The 16,055-nt window shown below is 35.8% G+C and overlaps 1 protein-coding gene across 2 annotated transcripts in view; it reads right to left on the bottom strand.

Moving 5' to 3' along the window:
* SREK1 (splicing regulatory glutamic acid and lysine rich protein 1) overlaps positions 1–16,055 on the bottom strand; it is a gene marked incomplete at both ends in the record, with an annotated part of 40,764 nt that overhangs the window by 11,934 nt on the left and 12,775 nt on the right. Inside the window, 5 exons of one of the 2 annotated variants that reach the window (XM_080692645.1) lie at positions 4,338–4,452; positions 5,306–5,436; positions 6,623–6,801; positions 6,939–7,103; positions 13,143–13,267. In XM_080692645.1, the coding sequence (XP_080548771.1) occupies positions 4,338–4,452; positions 5,306–5,436; positions 6,623–6,801; positions 6,939–7,103; positions 13,143–13,267 (715 nt within the window). The remainder of the gene's footprint in view (positions 1–4,337; positions 4,453–5,305; positions 5,437–6,622; positions 6,802–6,938; positions 7,104–13,142; positions 13,268–16,055) is intronic. The other variant, XM_080692646.1, reaches the window with a different exon arrangement.

Below are 16,055 nucleotides of genomic sequence, written 5' to 3'. Positions count from 1 at the left end.
GCACACAATTTAAACAAGGTGATTAGACTCACCAACTCTGTAATTTGAGAGTCTAGCTCTGAAACCCAGCTCTGCTATATACTACACCAAGGGAGTGCTGGCTAATTAGTAACCTCTCTTCATCTTTTAAAGTGGAATAAGAATCAAACCTACATCTTCTATAGCTATCATGAAGATTAAATCAGATGATGTATATTAAATTGCCTTGTAATCTCTTGCACAGAATAAATGTTTAAAACTCTTAATTTTCAATATATTCATCATAAACAACACAAATTTAACAAAAACTTTAAATTACATCCTTATTTATTCCAAGGAGTCAAAAGTATGCTTTCTATAACTAGTACTCATCTTGATAGTCATGTTTTAATAAGCTAAATTAAAACAAATATCTATAAAAGAAAAAGTTAAATGATCATGCTTATGTTTATGGTATGCTAAAAAACCAGGTATGTTTTTTTTTTTTTTTTTTTTGGTGTGGTCCTGGGGATTGAACCCAGGGAAGGCTAATAATAGAGGAGAATCACAGGTTCACAGCCAGCCTCAGCTTACTTAGTGAGGCCCTCTGCAACTCAGTAAGACCCTGTTTCAAAATAAAGAATAAAAAATAGGGCTGGTGTGTAGCTCAGAGGTAGAATGCCTCTGGGTTCCATCCCCAGTATAAAAAAAAAAGAAAAAAACAAAAAACTGTTCCCTTATACTTTTTTTGCAGTACTGGAGTACTACCATTAATCCAAATCTCCAGCCCTTTTTAAATTTTGTTATAGTATCTCAATAAGTTGCTGAGACTGACCTTGAACTTCCAAACCTCTTGCCTCAGCCCAAGTAGCTGGGATTGTAGGTATGCACCACTGTGCCTGGCCACTACAACTCATTTTCAACTGCTCATCTATCATATCACTTTAAAAAGTAACACGTTTAAGAAGATAATTCAGAGTTTGTTGAAATCTTTATCATCACTAACAACCTAAGAGACATGAAGGTCAAAAGTAGTAGGTATTAAGGTAAAATTATAAAATTCAGCTTATTAATAGTCCATGCGCATAGGGTTAACATAGAGTAATCTTTTAAAGTGGCTTGCTTCTATGTACTTAGTAAAAAGGCTTAAGATTTCTATCCTAGACAACCTTGCTAAAAGCCTAAATAATCCTTGTTTTCCTCAAAGCAGTGCTTTCCAACATTAAAAAAAAGAAACCTCTTCAAAAATTAAGAACAGCCCTAATAAGTATCAGTTAATAATAAAGAAAGCATTAACACTATCACTTGGCTTCCTACCGTTCCTTATAAGGCCTGAGAGTTCAAAAGTCACTGCCCCAAAGTAAGTACTATATTTGTGGGGTTTTTTTTTTGTGTGTATGGTGGTACTGGGGTTCCTGGAAGCCCTTCTACCTCTGGGCTACACTCCCAGACCTATTTTTACATTTTTATTTGGAAACAGGGTCTCCTAAGCCAGCGCACACGGCTGGCTTCGAACCTGCGCGATCCTCCTGTCTCTACCTCCCAAGCGCAGGGATTAAAAGCGTGCGCCACCACGCCCGGCTAATTATTATATTTGAATTTGACACTAATTATTTTCATGTCTCTATCCAACCTACTAGTATAGTATTAATACTAAAAGTAGTCAAGAGTAGGTCTAATCCAAAGATAAAAGTGACTTATCAGCAGATTCATTTTTAATTTACAAAATTATATTTTAAAATTAAATTGTAAATAAGTAGCAACTTACCATCACGTTGTATCAAAGTTCGTTTGTAAATCAGTTGTTTTCCATTAAAACATTATAAAATGTCTTACAGTTCCTATGCTGGTCTGTAAAGGTTACTTAACTTAAAAATACAACAATTATAGAACTATCCACCTTTTCTAACACTAACTCTATAAGAAAAATATTTAACAAAATTTGGAAAAAAAGGAAACACATCTTCCAAGTCCTAGCTAAGGACACATAGGGAGAAACCCCATTCTCCCTATCACCATAAGAAAGTGAAGAAACTGTTGAAGGGGAGGGTGGGATGACTCTGATCAAATCAGGTTAATTTCCATTTCCTTAAACATTTTTCATTTCTTTGTACTGAGAACCTTTAAACTCCTGTTTTCTAGTTCTTTGTAAAATATAAATTACTATAAACTATAGTCATCTTACAATGCTGTCAAACAGACAACTTTTTAATACTACTTTACTATATTTGGCACCTATTATCCAACCTGCCTCCTCTGCCCTCCCCACCTCTAGTATCCAGAACTCTACTTTATGGAAGCAACTTTAAGCTCCCACGTGTGAGCAACATTTGTCATTCTGTGCCTGGGAAGCGTGACTCTAAAATCATTTGAAGATGGTGAAAGAATACAAGAGGGCCCAAGAACAAGAGCTTCTGTTGCCAAGACTAGAGGGTAAGAGCAAGATCCTTTAAGGAGCTGGCAAGCTCCCACGGGGTGGGGAGGGAAAGCTCAAAAATGGCCTGTTTATGCCCTCCCTGACTCTTGAGGTTTGAGGGGAGTTCTTCCAGGTCAATATCCTTAAGTCAAATGTTTTTCAGTAAAAGATTTTCCTTTCTCGTTAAAGAACACACACACACACACACACACACACACACACACACACAACACTGCTACTTATTTCTAATGATACAGACAAATCTATGTTACATACTGTTTTTTAAAAAAAAAACTCGAGCAGACAGTGGATCAAAGTGTATAACTCAATTTTTTGCCAAGTTAAAAAAGCTTCATAGATTATCAAAATAATAATGACATTAATCATCAAGTTTTAGTTTTGCCTAGGTTTGGATCTTGGCTCACTCTTAAAAATCGAACTTGCAAGCATCCGGGAGGCTGAGACCGGAGGATCAAGGTTCGCGGACAGCCTTCAGCTACTTAGTGAGGCCCTCCGTAACTTAGTGAGACCCTGTTTCAAAATAAAGAATAAAAAACAGGGCAGGGGGTGTAGCTCAAAGGTCGAATGCCCCTGGGTTTCATCCCCAGACCACAAAAAAAAAAAAATGACTTTGCAAAAAGAGAATCAGGACATTGGTCCTTTTTTCCTCCAAAAAATTGTTCTTCACACAGTTTTCTATTTCCTTGATCCCCTCTAACCATCACCGCATCCTGCAAACACCTGGGAATGTCCAAAGTCTAGTGCCAGGCTGCTTCTCTTCTGCTTTCATCTCTCCAACTCTGGCTTCTGCTGCACTGTCTTATTCCTTGTATGTGAAAATTACTTCCTGAATTTGTCTTACTATAAAATCTCAGAGACAGTAAAACCACACTCCAAAAGAGATTTTGCAAATGAAATAGAGAAACTAGTAAATAGCTAGACGTATACATACTAGAATAAAAGAAAGAACATTCTATTCTCCTATCTCATTCTTTGAGTCTTCTTGGTCCTCGTGGAAAAACTAACTGAGCTTGATGGTGAGACTCAACATACAGTACACAGGTTCTTCCCTCTCTAAACCTCTTTCTTCTCCAGTACGCCCAACAATATGCACACATGCACACTTCCTCTCCTTCAAGACTTGGAGTAAGGTAATAAGCATTGTGATAAACTATACACACTCACATTTCAAAAGCTCTCTCCACACCTTAGACAATATGTGTCATTTCAGACATGATATTTCAGAAAGGGAGGATAACTGGGGATCAAACATTAGGGTGGCCAATTCTGAGCTACACCCCTGCCTTTTTAAATTAATCTTTCAAATCTGTGATGCTCCTGTCTCAGCCTCCCAAATACTGGGATTACAGGCTGCGCCACTGCACTCTGCTAAACAGGACTCCTATGGTACTTCCAGTCAAGATGATGTTTCAAGTTTTCATTTTGAAATGATCTTTGTACCAAACACAAAGCAATGACATAAAAGAGGCTCTTATTAATAGGAGTACCATGGACTTCGTCTGACACATGATAGTGGGGATAGGAACCAAGATCTGGGGTGGGTTTCCCCAGGCCTGGAGTAGACTCGTAAAAGAAAAAAGGTACAACTTGAACAATTATTTTCAGGATCACCATTAAGTATGTTCCCTTTTTTCAATATGCAGAATAAGAAGTTTCTGCCACATTTGTGTAAAGACTAGTTTACTCCTAAAAAAATCAAGATTAAATATTTAGAAAACCACCTTCTAAAATGAAAAATTAGTTGAAATATTAAAAACAACATATCAGTTAGACAAAATTTCATTCTTAACTACATTATTATAATCAGAGCAAATTTAAAGTAACATTTCCCGCTGAACACTAATAAAATTTCTACATTTATATTTGACAAAAATTTATAGACTATTAGGTATCTTCTATATAAAGCTGAAAAAAATCAAAATATGATAGTAGGAATTCTCACCTGTGTTTTGACTGTGATCTTTTCCTTCTAGAATGGGATTTTGAGCTAGACCTGGACTTTGAGCGAGTGTGGGAACGAGATCGACCGCCTTTTCTTTCACTGCTCTTTCCAGACTCTGGGAGGAAAAAACCACTTTGCAGTGTAAGCTCAGAACAATTAAAGATCCCAGTTAATAATTAGGCACAAGTGGAATGTACCACATATAGTGCAAGGCCTACTCTCTGTACATCCTCCTCCTGTGCAATTATCCTTCAGAAACATCCAAGAAAGTCATTGCATAAACTCCTTGAGTGCAGCGCCCTGCAGCAGTACATACAAACCACATGATTATCAACAGCTGTCCTGACACCGCCCTGCTGCCGAAACGCGAACACGCCTGCCTGCCTGCCTGCCTGCCTGCCACCATCACCCATGCCTGCCTTCGCTGGCTAGTGGAGCTTAAGTTCCGAGGTCAACTTAGAAAATCCACTCAGGCAAACTGCCTAGGCATTTTTTAAGGTTGGATCTTAAAATTGTTCTAATTAGCAACAGCATCTGAATAAGTATTTCTTTAGCTAGCTAAAAGAGTTTTGTTTCCAAACCATGTGCTCTCTTTTCTAGCTTTAAAATTACAACTTTGAAGGAAAGTAAATTTGATTACCTTAAACATTTTAAATATAGCCTTTTCAAATTTTGGCCTTACCATAACACTTATACTTTGCTTTCAGCAAATCCATGTTGAACACAGATTTTGCTATTAAACTACAATGAGCTAACTACTCAGGCTAACATACCTTGATTCGGTATTATGGGAAAAGACTTTTGTGCTAAGTCATTTTTTGAGTAAGCCACTTAACTACTTTTTGAGTTTTAGTCTTCTTATTGGTAAAACAAAGAAACTGAACAATTTAACTCCTAAAATCCCTTCCAGTTCTAAGATTAAACTATGATCTTAAACTATGAACTCTATAACAACACTGTGGCCTTACCTGGTTCAATAGCTGCTGAGATAAATGACTGAGCCTCTCGTACTCGCTTCATTACTTCTTCTAACTCCTTAGCTGCAGCCTGAGGTGTCATCTCAGGAGGTTTTACTATTGCATTGTTGGAGTGATTTATTCTAAATTAAAAATATTAGCATATCACAAATACACACATTTTATAAAACATAAAACAAATGTTTACATGATATTTATATCTTAAGACACATTAAAAAATGATACAACTAAATATAGAATAAACAAAACTCCAAAACTGATTAATCTCATCCCCATTGCCTATTATACTATCTTACTAAAAAAAACCCCATAAGAAAAAATATACTAGGCTGACTCTTTTTTTGTGGTACTGGTAACTGAACTCAGGGGTGTTCCATGTTGTCCCTGCAAGCTATACCTCCAACCTAATTTTGTTTTTTATTTGGAAACAGTGTCTCACTGGGTTAAAGAGAGTCTCAATACTTGCTGAGGCTGGCCTCGAACCTGTGATCCACCTGTCTCAGCCTCTCAAGTACTGGAATCACAGGTGCACTGTGTCACCATGCCCAGCTAAAATTCATCATTTCTATTCCTGAGTTATGAGATTTTGTTGATAATGTGAGAACGCTGGCAGGTTGAAGAGAAAGTTGTACATTATATACACCATCGTCATCAACCCTATTCTATGACTCATCAAAGAGAGCTTCAACTGTGAGAAGCACCTGATAAAACTTTCCTACTACTCAAGAGTGGCTTCTCTGATGCATACAATGAATGTGATGTGTCTGTCTCATTTGTCCCTCATATACTGAGACAATAAGCACCAACTAAAACCAGTTAATTATCCTTCAATGGCAAAATGCTGATCAAACTGTTTAAGAAAATCACCTTATGAAATTCAGACAAAATGATGTATTCCTTAATAATCTGAATAAAATAATTTCTGGTTGATTATCTGAAAGGCCACATCAATTTTTTTACAAACAAGGATATAAGCAAACCTTAAATGTCAAAAATGACATGTTAAGATGCCTTTTAAAGTCATATTATAAAACCAACCTAACCTGTTAAAGCTTATAGAAAGACTTAAAACCAGTATGTAAATAATGTTAACATAATCAGACCTAAAATGAGAAAATAAATGTCTTCAAATGCAACTTTAGGAATTTAAAGGCTAAAATGGCATGTATTTCATTTATACTTAACAAAGTCTTCCTTTTCCACAAACTGCCAATTACTATCAAAAAGAAAAAAAGGCCTTAATTACATCAAAATATACTTTAAAGTTTTTTCAAAATCATTGAAATTTGTTTGTTTAGGATTTCTTACTTCAGTGGCCTGTCTCCAAACATAACTCCATTAAAAGCAAGGGCCCTTGGTACAGAATTTTGGTCTGCAAATTCCACAAAAGCAAACCGAGTTGGCTGAGTCTCATCACCTGCCATCCGCACAAACTTCACTTCTCCAACTTGTTTAAAAAACTCAAGAAGTTGATCAGCTGTCGTTGTCTGAGGAAACAAAGTGACACTTTAATAGCATATTCTTTTTTAAAAAATAAATCAAGTAAATATAACTCTGTCAACCAATATAATTTTTAAGGAGAAAAAGAGTAAGAAACACTGTCACTCCATTTCTTTTTAGTTACCTGAGAATTCAAATTTCCAACATAAACCGTTCTCCTAATTTCATCAATTTTGGAAGGATCTACATTTCCCATAAGTGGTGGCTGTGGTATCTCTCCAAGTGTTGCAATGTTGGGGTCTAATGCTGCTGCTGGTATAGCTCCCAAACTGCTAAGCGAAACACCAAGCTAAAACAAACAATAAAACATAAAGGACATATTTTCTATTAGTATCCAAAATTACTATTTTCTAATCTTGACAAGACTGGATTGACTTAGAAAGAAGAAAACTAGATGGGCATGGTAGTGCACCCTGTAATCTCAATACTAGGGAGGCTGAGAGGGGAAAACTGCAGATTCGCGGTCAGTCTTAGCAACTTAGCGAGGCCCTCAGTAACTTGGGGAGACCCTGGTCCAAACTACAAAGTAAAAAAGAGCTGGGCATGATGACCATGCTTGCAATTCCAATACTTAGGAGGCTCAGACAGGAGCTTCACAGGTTCTCTACAAGCCTGAAAAACTGAGCAAGTTGAGACCTTGTAACTTACTGAGACCCTGTTTCAAAATAAAAATTTATTTTTTTATAAATTTAAAGTTATTAATTTAAAATTTTTAATTTTATATTTATTAATTTAAAAAAATTTTATTATACAGGACTAGGTATATAGCTCAGAGGTAGAATGCCCCTGGGTTCAATCTCCAGGACAATTAATGAATAAAAAATGAATGAATGATAAAATAGGGCTGGGGGTATAGCTCAGAAGTAAAACACCTGTGGGTTCAATCCCCAGTACCACAAAAATAACAATAAAATAAATTACAAGGAAGAAAACTAAGAAATCTTAAGATCAAGCTATTATTTCTGAATTACTAAGACTGAGGTCAGTGACATCAGTTTTGAACCTAAGAGAAATATATTTCTTAACTGTTTTGGTATTTTAACTAAAAAATTAATACTAAAATTTTAAAATGGCTGATTCTCACTAACCAAGGAAGTTATGTCATGAAAATTTTCTATGAATAATATATATTATTACTGGATATTGAACCATTGTTCTTAAGGAATACACAAGGTTAATTCCTAGAAGTCTGGTCAAGACATTTTTATCAGTAAATACATAACATTTGTTTAATGTGTATTGTTGATTCACAAACACTGGCCTCAGAGTCATCAACTCTCCAACTCAGAAGCTTATCTAACACAGGCACTTTCTTCATAAAGCACTTCATGGTCTTTAGCATTTTGCTTGGGGACCTATCTAAACAGCAAAGTCCCCAACAAAAAGCACAAAAATTTAGATGTGACAATGAAGAGACTGCAAAAGTATGCTTGTTTACAGCCTGAGGGCCAAAACTAGAAAGTAAAGTGTGATCTTGCTGGGTTTCATCTGGGAATGTGCATATTAAGTGATTCAAATTCTTCACCATTCTATGTGTGTCCAAAAATAACCACAATGGCATGGCAAATAATGATGTGAGAGTTTTTTTTTACCAAGTATGTGAATTCACAAATATAGAATTCAAAAATAATGCAGATCAACTGTACCCTGGTCACTGAAATAAATGGACTGTACGAGTTCCTGATCTGGCTGAGGTATTAAATCAATCCTTTTATCAACCATAAGAGATAGGTATTACTATAGCCAATTAGAGAAATATTAAATAATTTTTTGAAGGCAAGGGTACCAACATGGACAACTAAAGTTAAAACAGAGAAGTTTAAGCAAAATCTAAAACAGTAAGCTTTTATTTATGCTATAGTAGGAAAATGACCTTTCCAAAATATGGCTAATCCAATTATTAGTTCACACATTAAGGAGCATATTATTTTTATCTTAATTTAATAAAAGCAATACAAGATGTTAGATTTTTTTTTTTTTTTTTTTTTTTTGAGGGATAGAACCCAAAGGGCCGCACTAAGTAGCTGAGGCTATCCACGAACCGCGATCCTATGGTCTCAGCCTCCTGAAATGCTGGGATTACAAGTGTGCACCACCATGCCCAGCTTAAGATCTTAGAATGTAAAAATTTTTAAAAACTTCACAATTAATGAAAAGATTTTAAGAAAGAAAATCATTTTGCTATTCAAAAAAAATTTTTATTTTTTGGTGATACTGGGTTCCTGGAAACCCTTCTACCTACCTCCAGGGTACACTCCCAGGCCTATTTTATATTTTTATTTGGAAACAGGGTCTCTTAAGCCAGTGAGGCTGGCTTCAAACCTGTGCGATCCTCCTGTCTCCACCTCCCAAGCGCGGGGATTACAAGTATGAGCCACCACTTACCGGCCTCAAAAAAAATTTTAATCAATGAAAATATGCTGTAAACTACTAATATAAGTAACTATTAAGTAATAGTTCTTCCCAAAGGTAAAAACACAAGGTTATAAAGTCAGTGTCAGTTAAAGCAACCAGTCTAATTGTTTTTTCTTTATTGTGGTACTGGGAATTAAACCCAGGGATGTTCTGGCTCCATACTACACCACAGCCCTTTTTTTGTTTTGTTTTGAAACAGGATCTCTCTAGGTTGCTGAGAGTCTCCCTAAGTTGCTAAGGCTGGTCTCAACCCACAATCCTCCTGTCTCAGCCTCCCAAATACTGGTATTACAGAATGCAATAAATACCTGATTTAAACTGACTTTTTTTTTTTTTTTTTTTTTTGGTGGTACTGGAGGTGGAACCCAGAGGCTTTCTACCTCCGGGCTATACTCCCAGACCTATTTTAAATTTTATTTGGAAACAGGGTCTCACTAAGTTACTGAGAGTCTCACTAAGTAGCTGAGACTGGCTTCAAACCTGTGCGATCCTCCTGTCTCAGCCTCCCAAGCGCGGGGATTACAAGCGTGCGCCACCACGCCTAGCAAGCTGACTTTTTAAAAACATGCCTAATCATATCAAATTCCAGCTTAAAACCCTTCATTTGCTAGGCATGGTGGCACACATTTATACTCCAAGCACTTAGGAGGCTGAGACAGGAGGCTGAAAGGTTCTTGGCCAGTCTCTGCTACTTAGTGAGGACTTTGCAACTTAGTAAAACCTTGATTCAAAATAAAGAATTAGGTGAGGGTGGGGGCCAAAAAAAAAAAAAAAGAATTAAAAAAAATGGGCTGGGGGTGTAGCTTGGAGGTAGAAGGACCCTGAATTCCATCCCCAGTACCACAATAATAAAAAAATAATAAAGAATAAAAAATTGGGCTGGGGGTATAAATGAAAGGTAGAATGCCCCTGGGTTTAACCCAGAGTACCGAGGGGGGGGGGGGAGAGAAACACCCTTCAGTGGCTTCCAACTGCCCTAACATAAAACTCAAATTCTTCTCCATGATTTAAAAAGCACTATAAGAGCCAGGCATGATGGCGCACACTTGTAATCCCAGCATTTGGGAGGCTGAGACAGGAGAATTGTGGTTCAAGGACAGCCTCAGCTACTTAGTGAAGCCCTTTGCAACTCAGCGAGACCCTGTTTCAAAGTAAAGAATAAAAAAATAGGGCTGTGGGTGTAGCTTGGAGGTAGAATGCCCTGGGTTCTATCTGCAGTACAGCAAATAAAAAAAAAATAAAGTAAAATAAAATAAAATGCACTACATGATCAGAGCCCAACCCATCCCTCCAAACTCAAACACCACTACCCTCTACTGACTCATTATACTTCAAACCACACTATACTAAACAGATTTCTGGCTTTTTAAATACAAAAGATCAAATGAAAAGAATTCTTATCACAGTATAACTCTCCAGCAGAACAATATAATAATTTATTTATGTGTGTGTTTAAATACATATAAATATATATGTATGCATATAAATGAAGTTTACACTTCAAAGTTTCAAAAATCACTTTTATAATTTGGATGTTAACTACAATTTAATTTATTAGCTTACTTCTTATCAAATACCACAAACTGAGATTCAACTTCCATTACATTTTCTAGGTACATTTTTTAGGTTCATTTTTGAAAAAGAATGGCCCCTCTTTTTTTTTTTTGGTAGTACTAGGGATGGAACCCAGGGGCCTCCTACCTTCAGGCTATACCCCCGACCTATTTTATGTTTTATTTGGAAACAGGGCCTCACTAAGTATCTGAGGCAAGCTTCGAACCTGCACAATCCTCCTGTCTCTGCTTCCCCAAGTACTAGGATTACAAGCATGCGCCACCACGCCCAGCTAAAACAGCATATCTTTAAAAAATAAATTTGACTAGAATCTTTCAGACAAAAACCAGTAACATAGTTAACAGTAATATCTTTTCTTTTTTAACTCTTAGAAATCACTACAGAGGTTATCAGTCAACATTTAATTCAGTATACTTAGAGAAATACTTTTGCCATGTTTTCATCTTGTTACATTTTCTCCCTATCAGATAAATACTTCTCTGAGATACTTTTTCCCATTACCAAGGTTGTGGATCATCTCTTATTTTTTAGATGGATTTGGTCCTTATGAACTGAGAAGCTATCTAGAGTCCCCATTTCCCTCTTCTATCTAAAATACTGAGTTATAATTTTCTAATGAAAAATCTATTTGAGATCTCAAATTTAAAGAACTCAATACTTCAAGAGTAATTCCAAAGGGTAGCCTTTTTTTTTTTTTTGGGGGGGGGTGAAACAGGTGATTGAACCCAGGAGCATTCTACCTCCGACCTACACCCCCAGCTCTATTTTTTAACTATTTGTTTTTAAATTTTTTTAAGGTACTGAGGGGTGAAACCCAGGGGCATTCTACCTCTTAGCTACATCCCCAGCCTATTTTTTATTCTTTATTTTGAAACAGGGTCTCACTGAGTTACGAAGGGTCTAAGTGGCTGAGGCTGGCTGTGAACTGCGATCCTCCTGTGTCAGCCTCCCAAATGCTAGGATTACAAGTGTGCGCCTCCACACCCGGCTCTTTACTTTGAAACAGGGTCTCACTAAATTGTAGAGGGCCTCACTGAGTAGCTGAGGCTGGCCGCAAGCCTACAATCCTCCCAAGTACTGGGATTACAGGTGTGTACCACCACATCCACCTTCAAAGGGTAGCATAAATCAATGAAAAAAAATTTTTTTTTAATTTTTTTTGGTACAGGGGACTGAGCTCAGAGGCATTCTACATCTGAACTATACCCCCAGCAATATTTTTTAAATTTTATTTTATTTTGAAACAGTGTCTCACTGGGTTAACGAGTCTCACTACTTGTGAATCTGTCCTCGAACCTGTGACCCTCCTATATCAGCCTCCCAAATACTGGGATTATAAGTGTGTGCCACCACATCCAGTTTAAGTGAAGATTTTTTATTTTTATTTTTCTTTGTGTGTGTGTGGTACTGGGGGTGGAACCCAGGGGCTTTTCTACCTTCAGTCTATACTCCCAGACCTATTTTATACTTTATTTGGAAACAGGGTCATCTAAGTGCTGAGGGCCTCACTAAATAGCTTAGGCTGGCTTTGAACCTGTGTGATGCTCCTGTCTCAGCCTCCCAAGCACTGGGATTACAAGCATGCACCACTACACCCAGCTAAGTGAAGATTTTAACACCATCAAAAATACAATAAATCAGCCGGCATGGCGGCACACCCCTGTAATCCCCGCGCTTGGGAGGCCGAGACAGGAGGATCGCGCAGGTTCGAAGCCAGCCGCGTGCGCTGGCTTAAGAGACCCTGTTTCCAAATTAAAAAATGTAAAAATAGGTCTGGGAGTGTAGCCCTAAGGTAGAAGGGCTTCCAGGAACCCCAGTACCACCAAAAAAACAAAAAAAAAAAAAAAAAAAACAATAAATCTAGCCAGGCATGGTGCCACACGCTTGTAATCCCCAAGCTTGGACAGAAGGATTGCGCAGGTTCGAAGCCAGCTGTTTCCAAATAAAAATATATATATATATTAAAAATAAGTTTGGGAGTGTAGCCTGGAAGTTAGAAGGGTTTCCAGAAACCCCAGTACCACCAAAAATAAAAATAAATAATAAACCTAAATAAGAAAGTTTTCCAAGGTCTTTATTCAACTGGTTACATAGTTCAATGTCATCCCTTTCATAAAAGGGTACTTATTTGCCTTCACTATTTAATTCTCTTAGCCTGAATGTCTTCAACTATAAAATGAAAAGTTAAGACCTGTTTCTCTAGGATTAAGAGAAAAATGTATGTGAAATGTTCAGTCAATACTATTTGTGTGATACTTGGCCTGCATTCAAAAACAGAATAAATAAGCAAGTTAATAAGAAAAAAAAAAAGGGTACTTATATACAGTATATACAGTACAGTACTTACTGTAGTCAAGGGGTTGGGGGTTGGTATAGGAAGCAATCCTGCACCAGGCATCAGACTTGTCATGGTTGGAGCAGGAGCCAACAAAGAGAGTGCTTTCGATTCCTCTGGTATTTTACCTGCAGAGGCAAGTTCCCAACATTATGGAAAGCAAAAACACCACACCAACTTTACACTATGATTTTACAATTACCCTTGCACTTAAAAAAATAATAATAATAAATGAATCTATCTATCAGATCCATATAAAGAAATAAATAAGAACTTAAGTCTTTCCTTTTATCCTGCTCTACTAGGAAAAATAAAAGTGAGCAAAACTTCAAAGACTAACAATCTCATTAATGGAATATTATTTTAAAAATCGAATAATGTAGACAATTATTTAACACTTTGAGCTATGGGTCACCTGTACTGGAAACTTAATGTTCATGAACCAAACGATATCAAGCATGGACGCTTTCCCAGGACGGTGTTTTCGCGGTGATCGAAAGTTGTGTTACACATGACAACCGTTCGTGTTGGCTGCATCACTAATAGCACACAGAACATCAGATACAGAAAAGAAGAACATTTTTTAAAGTTTAATCCCCAGAAATGGCAAATAACCAAATTAGTCAAAAAAAAGAAAAAGAAAAAACAAATATGTGCGAATTGAAATTTGTTTCTTAATGAGTGTCCCTAAACCTGTTACTGAAACTACCTGTGATGCAAACAATTTTGATAATTCTCCAATAAATTCCATTCATTTTCAACTACACAGAAGAAAACAAAAACCTATTTCATGTAATCAGCTTCAACTTAAAAGGAAGCCTATATCCAGTTAACAAGGCATCTGTGTTGACCTGTTAACCAAACATCAGTGATGCCTCGGGAAACTAATAAAACTTTTGAGACTAATAACAAAAAAAATTCCCTGGTGGCAGGAAACTTTTTAATATTAACTTTAAGAACCAATTTATATATACTTATCTGAAGAGAAATGGCTAATGCTTAACTGTTTTACTTATAAACATATTGCCTAAGAATATTAACACTAAAATAATCATAGAAGCTAAGAAAAATTGACCATTACCTAAAAAGTAAGTTATTCCGAATTGCTGAATACTAAATAATTTTGATAGACTGCAACTTCCACATATTTTCCTTATCTTTAGTTAAAAAAAAATACTGTTTCCTTTGAAAGCTAAGTGTAGATATATTTAGAACTACTCATATGTTGTAGTTGGCAAGCATTTCCATTATGGACTCATCCAAAATGTATTAAAACAGTGTATGAAATCAAACTAAACTGAAATATAACATGTAATAAATTTCCAAAAGCACCATGCCTGGATTCAGTGGCAAAAATCTCTACAGTATTATCTGAATATATCTCTAAACATGGATGGAATTCAAAACAGAATTTGAAACTTGCTTTAAACAATGGTTGTATCTTATCTAGAGGAATAAAATAAAAATTACATTTTAGTAGCTTTAAAAAATGCCTACTTTCTACCTTTACAGCATCTAAGTTTACATTACTAATTTCAAAAACAAAATTATTCTATTATTCCAATGTAAATTCTGGAGAACAGATTAGTTAATATCCATAAAGAAATAAAAACATAAGTAGGTAAGCCCTAATGAAGGCATCAAATAACTTATTTTATATGTATTAGTTGCTAGATTAACACATGTATTTTGTACACTCATATACATAAATACTATTTACATTGATATTACATTCATTTTATCTGTTAGACAACAGGTATTATTTTTGTTAAAGATTTGTAAAATACCTGAACACCATTAATAAATTGAATGGTGTCTGAGGTGCAAATTCTATGCTTTACTTCCCTAATTTATGCACTTAGAAAAAGAAATAAGAGTTCCAACCTAGCAATGTCCCCAATTTACTATTACTCATCAATTAATAAGCCAAACTATCCATAAAGACAGTGTAAAAAAATTATACAAGCAAGATATTAAACATGGGTCAAAAGTTGATTACTTAGTATTAATAAGTCTCACTTCTGGCTTAAATATTAGTAAGTTGTCAGACTGTCAATGCCTACTATAAATCTATTAACTCTAACTGTGAGCACAATAACATTTTTTGTCTCATTCTAGTAAAAGTTCCTGAATGTTCTGTTGCTTAATTTCCAAAATAAAATTCTATCAAATTTATCTCCTAAATACTATAAAAGTATATTTTTAAAAAGCATTTAGCATTTTTTAAACTATTCCTGAAAGACAACTGAGCGGAAAACAATCTCTCACATTAAAGTATGAGTACTAACCTTAAAAATAGAAAAGTAATCTCTAATATATGTCCTAACCTCATTTAGAAGCTTAGTAACCTCTGAATAATTTTCAACAAAAAATTCAAGTAAATTAAAAAAACACATACACAAATGAAAAATCAAGTTTCTGAAATATCCATTCCCCACATAGGCAACAAAGTCTTCCTGGGACAAGGAATTAAGTAGTACAATGGATAGCCATCATAAAAGTAAAAGACTGGATTTCCACATCCCCAGACTGTGGTAAGAAATTTATTTATTATTCTCCTTGATTATTTTGTATGCCTAGAATTGCATGGGGAAGGATGAAAATTAGAGGTCATCAAGTTGGTTTTTATGAGAGATACAGACTTAGGGGAAAAAAACCACAAAAATGTTGCACTAAGATCAGAAAGTATTCCTAAGATTCTTTTAAGTGTTTTAATGTTTCAAGAACAAAATCTACCTAAGGAATCTGTAAACATCAATTAAGAATCACTGGGCTTCACAGTACTATATTCTAATTTTATCTTGTCTTAAGGTTGAGCTCTGTTAACCATCTCCCAATATAATTTGCAACATGTTATGAACCTTAATGGAATACCATTTACAAAGAACTGGAAAACCAGCTCACAAGTTAAAGTGA

Source organism: Muscardinus avellanarius (assembly GCF_963383645.1).
Source record: "Muscardinus avellanarius genome assembly, chromosome: 1".
In the NCBI taxonomy this organism is placed as follows: Eukaryota; Metazoa; Chordata; class Mammalia; order Rodentia; family Gliridae; genus Muscardinus; species Muscardinus avellanarius.
The sequence above is the reverse complement of the archived record's forward strand: the minus strand, read 5'-3'. Positions and strand labels throughout refer to the sequence as shown.